General features: G+C 36.0%; 1 protein-coding gene across 1 annotated transcript; it reads right to left on the bottom strand.

Annotated features, from left to right (window-relative positions):
* Positions 1-2,193: 2,193 nt before the first annotated feature.
* Positions 2,194-2,670, bottom strand: LOC143531866 (ethylene-responsive transcription factor ERF109-like). The gene has a single exon (XM_077027069.1). It carries the CDS (start codon positions 2,668-2,670, stop codon positions 2,194-2,196), a length of 477 nt encoding a protein of 158 aa, XP_076883184.1.
* Between the last annotated feature and the right edge of the window lie 1,186 nt (positions 2,671-3,856).

Genomic DNA, 3,856 nt, shown 5'->3' on the forward strand with positions numbered 1-3,856 from the left:
CTTTGTGATTCAACAAGGTCTTCCTTTCAACCACTTCGACAACCCTCAATTCACGGAGATGATGCAAAACTGTGTTCAACCACGCTACCAACACGTAAGTCGTTCGACCCTTAGAAGAGATTGTCTTAAAGCATGGAAAGACGCTAAATCCGAACTAATTTCATACTTTTCAAACTTACAAACTGGTGTAAACTTAACAACGGATGTGTGGTCGGCACCTCATGGTTCGCCCGGCTCATACATTTGTGTGACGGCTCATTGGGTTGACCCCGAGTCGTGGCAAATGATGAAACGAACCGTTGCGTTTCTATTGTTTGATTACCCGCACACAGGTAGAAATATTTTTAAAATCTTGGATAAAGTCATTCGACAATACAAGATTGAACATAAAATCTTTTCAATTTCGTTTGATAACGCGTCCAACAATACGGCCGCGGTTGGCCATTTAAAATTAAAGTATAAACCTATTTGTGATGGAGCGTTTTTTCATAGCCGATGCATTGCACATATTATCAACTTGGCCGTGCAAGATGGGTTAAACGTGATCGAAACGCAAAGAAACAATTTTAAAAGAATATTACGAGATGTTTTTAGCAACAATAAAACATTTTCAAGATACAAAAAATTTTGTGTAGAAGCTAATTGTCAATGGTTGGGGCCAAATTGGGATTGTCCAACAAGATGGAACTCGACTTGTAATATGTTTGAGAAAGCCATCCAACAAAAAGAATCATTAATTGCGTTTCATCAAATTTTGTCAAGTAGGGGTAAATGTGCACCGTACGATCCTAGAAACTGGTTATTGATTGAGATCGTTACGGAGGTCCTTCAAATTTATAAATCTTGCACAACTAGTTTATCCGGGGTTTACTATCCAACAAGCCCCATTGCTTTACCAAAAATTGCTGTCATGTGCACAAAGTTGAGTGAACTTCATTGTAGGGGTGCACTTTATTTTGATATGGGTGTAAAAATGAAAGAAAAATTTAGAAAATATTTTCAAGAACTACCCGCTGTTTTGAAAGTTATGTGTTTTTAATCTTTGGTTTGTTGAAAACACATTCACCAACACACACTCATACTCATCTTCCAAGCAAAGAACCCTAACAACGAAAGCAAAGAATGGCTTCGGTCAGTCCGTTTTGCCTTGTAGTTACCGGTTTGCCTTGTAGTTACCGGTTTGTTTATACTGTGAAAAAATAATGGTTATTAAAAAAAAAAAAAACCGGTTAACCTAAAAACCGGTTATTAAAAAACCGGTTAATAAAAAAACCGGTTTATTAACCGGTTCTATCCGGTTTCTAAACCGGTCCTAACCGGTTAGACCGGTTAGGGTTTTGACAGACAAAAACCGGTTATTAACCGGTCCGGTTATTAACCGAACCGGTTTTTTTCCGGGCCAAAAAAACCGGTCCAGTTAATAACCGAACCGGTTTTTTTAAAAAAACCGATTTGTGCACCTCTGACTGAACCTCCCGATCACATCTCTATTTTGTTTGTAAGAGGAAACCTATAATAGATGTGAAGCTCTTTGACTCAACCTGAAATCTTTTATTTTTTTTATTAAATTGTAATGATTGAACTCAAAACTTCTCTTTTATATTGAAATCTTTCAATGTATCACTTCAACCATTTTAATTGGGACCATTAGCCCAACCAAAAAAATAAATAAATTAACCAGCTAATGTACTTTTGATTTCATTTCATTTTTTAAAACTACAAATTAAAAAGGTAATTGACGAATTATCAACTATTAATTTTACTGATTTAACTGAATTTGACAAATCGGTTAACCAGTTAAACCAAACCTAATGCCGAGCAATTAATAGGTCTAACTGATTAATATGTGACATCTGAATTGGTCAATATGTTTATAAAAATTACTCATTAAGAGGCTCCATGAAATATTAAGTTGTGTCATTTATATAATTGAACATACTCTACCTCTGGCTAATTCAGAGATGTCTGTTAACCCTTAATATGCGTGTGTGTGTGGGGATGTAAAAAAAATCATAAAATTTTATTTCCTTTTTTCATCTGTTCTCATTCAAAAAAACATCATAAACTTACATATGTATTCACGTAAACTAGTTAAAATCACCACATCTTAAGGAATTAATTGAATTTACCAAAAATAAACTCTACTAATTGGTCTACTTAAACTCTACTTGAATTATATTATGAGCAATGTTATCATCCTTGAGTAAGATCTTCTGGCTGAATCTCCTGGTAGTCCTCCACCGGAAAATTGGTCTTGGCGGTCTTTCCTCTATGTTGAATATTGACCCTGTCGTAAGCTCTAGCGGCCTCTTCCGCGGTCTTGAAAGTCCCCAGCCACTTCCGCACCTTCCCTGGAATCATAATCTCCGCCGCCCAATTCCCGGACGCCTCTAAACTTATTCCTCTATATTTCCTCTTCCTCTCATCATCACCACCAACTGAGGCTAATAATTCACACCCCAAACAAGCTGGAGGTGTCATTCCACAAACGCTGCATACTTCTTGTTCCGTTGTACTCTCTACGATCATGACACCATTATTATAATTAGGCCCAACGTCGTGTTCGCCTCTTATGACGTGGTTGAATGCTGAAACCAGGGCGGAATTCTCATCCATGGTTTCTGGGACTACCGAGGGATTATTATTATTATTATTATTATTACTGTTCATTTTGAATGGATATTTGAAGTTGTGAGAATGGGTTCTTGAAGTCCTTATATAGTTTCGATCTGCCATGAATTAGAGTGTGGGGCTGATGATGCCATACGCTGACCTTTGTCCGAGTGAGAATGGAGAGTGACAAGGGACAACAACATGCCATATATATATTTTGCCTAACTATTTTACAAATGCTCACCTCAAGTTTTTTATTTTAAGTACTTGAGCTTTGAAAGTTTTATAAAGATAGCATTAATATAGTTTTTCTTTTACCAGCAAATTAGTTGACTTTAAAAGTCAATTGTCATTATGTTTTTCCTTTTTAACTGTTAAATATATTATATATTATATAATACAATTAAGAAGTTTGGTGTCGAAAAGTATTGATTGGGCTACATTGCGGCATATTATTGACCCTTTTTTGTTTGTTTTAGTTTTGGTCTGTAACAAACGTAACGAAAACCAAACGAATGCCAATTTTGTTTTTTGTTTTGTTTCTTTTAGTTCTAGTACTGTAACGAACGTGACGAAAAACAACCGAATTTGAGTAGACTCAACTTGTTTTGTTCAGTTTTGGTAACGTAACAAACGTAACGAAAACCAACCGAATACCGATTTTGTTTGTTTTTTTTGTTCTTTTATTCTTTTTTACTTCAGGTACCGTAACGAATGTGACAGAAACCAAAACCAACCTAATTTGTGTTGACTCACCGTCTCAACGCCTGGAATCGACAACGATCGAGTTTTACCGGCCGACGCACCCCATTGGTCCACCTTAAATTTATTAGTTTTTGTTTTTATTTTGGTTTTAGTTCCAGTACAATAACACATGTAACCGAAACCAACCGAATTCGCGTTGACTTACCACCTCAACACTTGTGACCGACAACGCATAGGTTTTACCATTACCTGGGTTTTACTAACCTGCCCCAGCGCAACGCGCCTGGTAAAACACTAGTTTTTTTATATGCTTTAAGTTGGTAAATAAACTGGTAAATGTTTTTTATTTTGTTCATTTGAAATATTTTTGTATTTTATGAGGTAAAAAACATGGTTGTGTACTTTATTCTAATGATCAAACTGAAATATATAAAGGAAAAGTCTGTTTTATGTATCAGACGTAGCTGGGGAGAGGAGAGGCGAAGCTCCATCGGAGGTCTTCTTAGCGTTTTTATCATTTTGTGCTATTTTATTGTTA

The sequence above is a fragment of the Bidens hawaiensis genome, unplaced genomic scaffold, assembly GCF_021521415.1.
Source record: "Bidens hawaiensis isolate Kalapana, Puna unplaced genomic scaffold, B.hawaiensis_p1.1 tig00009272_1, whole genome shotgun sequence".
Taxonomy (NCBI): Eukaryota; Viridiplantae; Streptophyta; class Magnoliopsida; order Asterales; family Asteraceae; genus Bidens; species Bidens hawaiensis.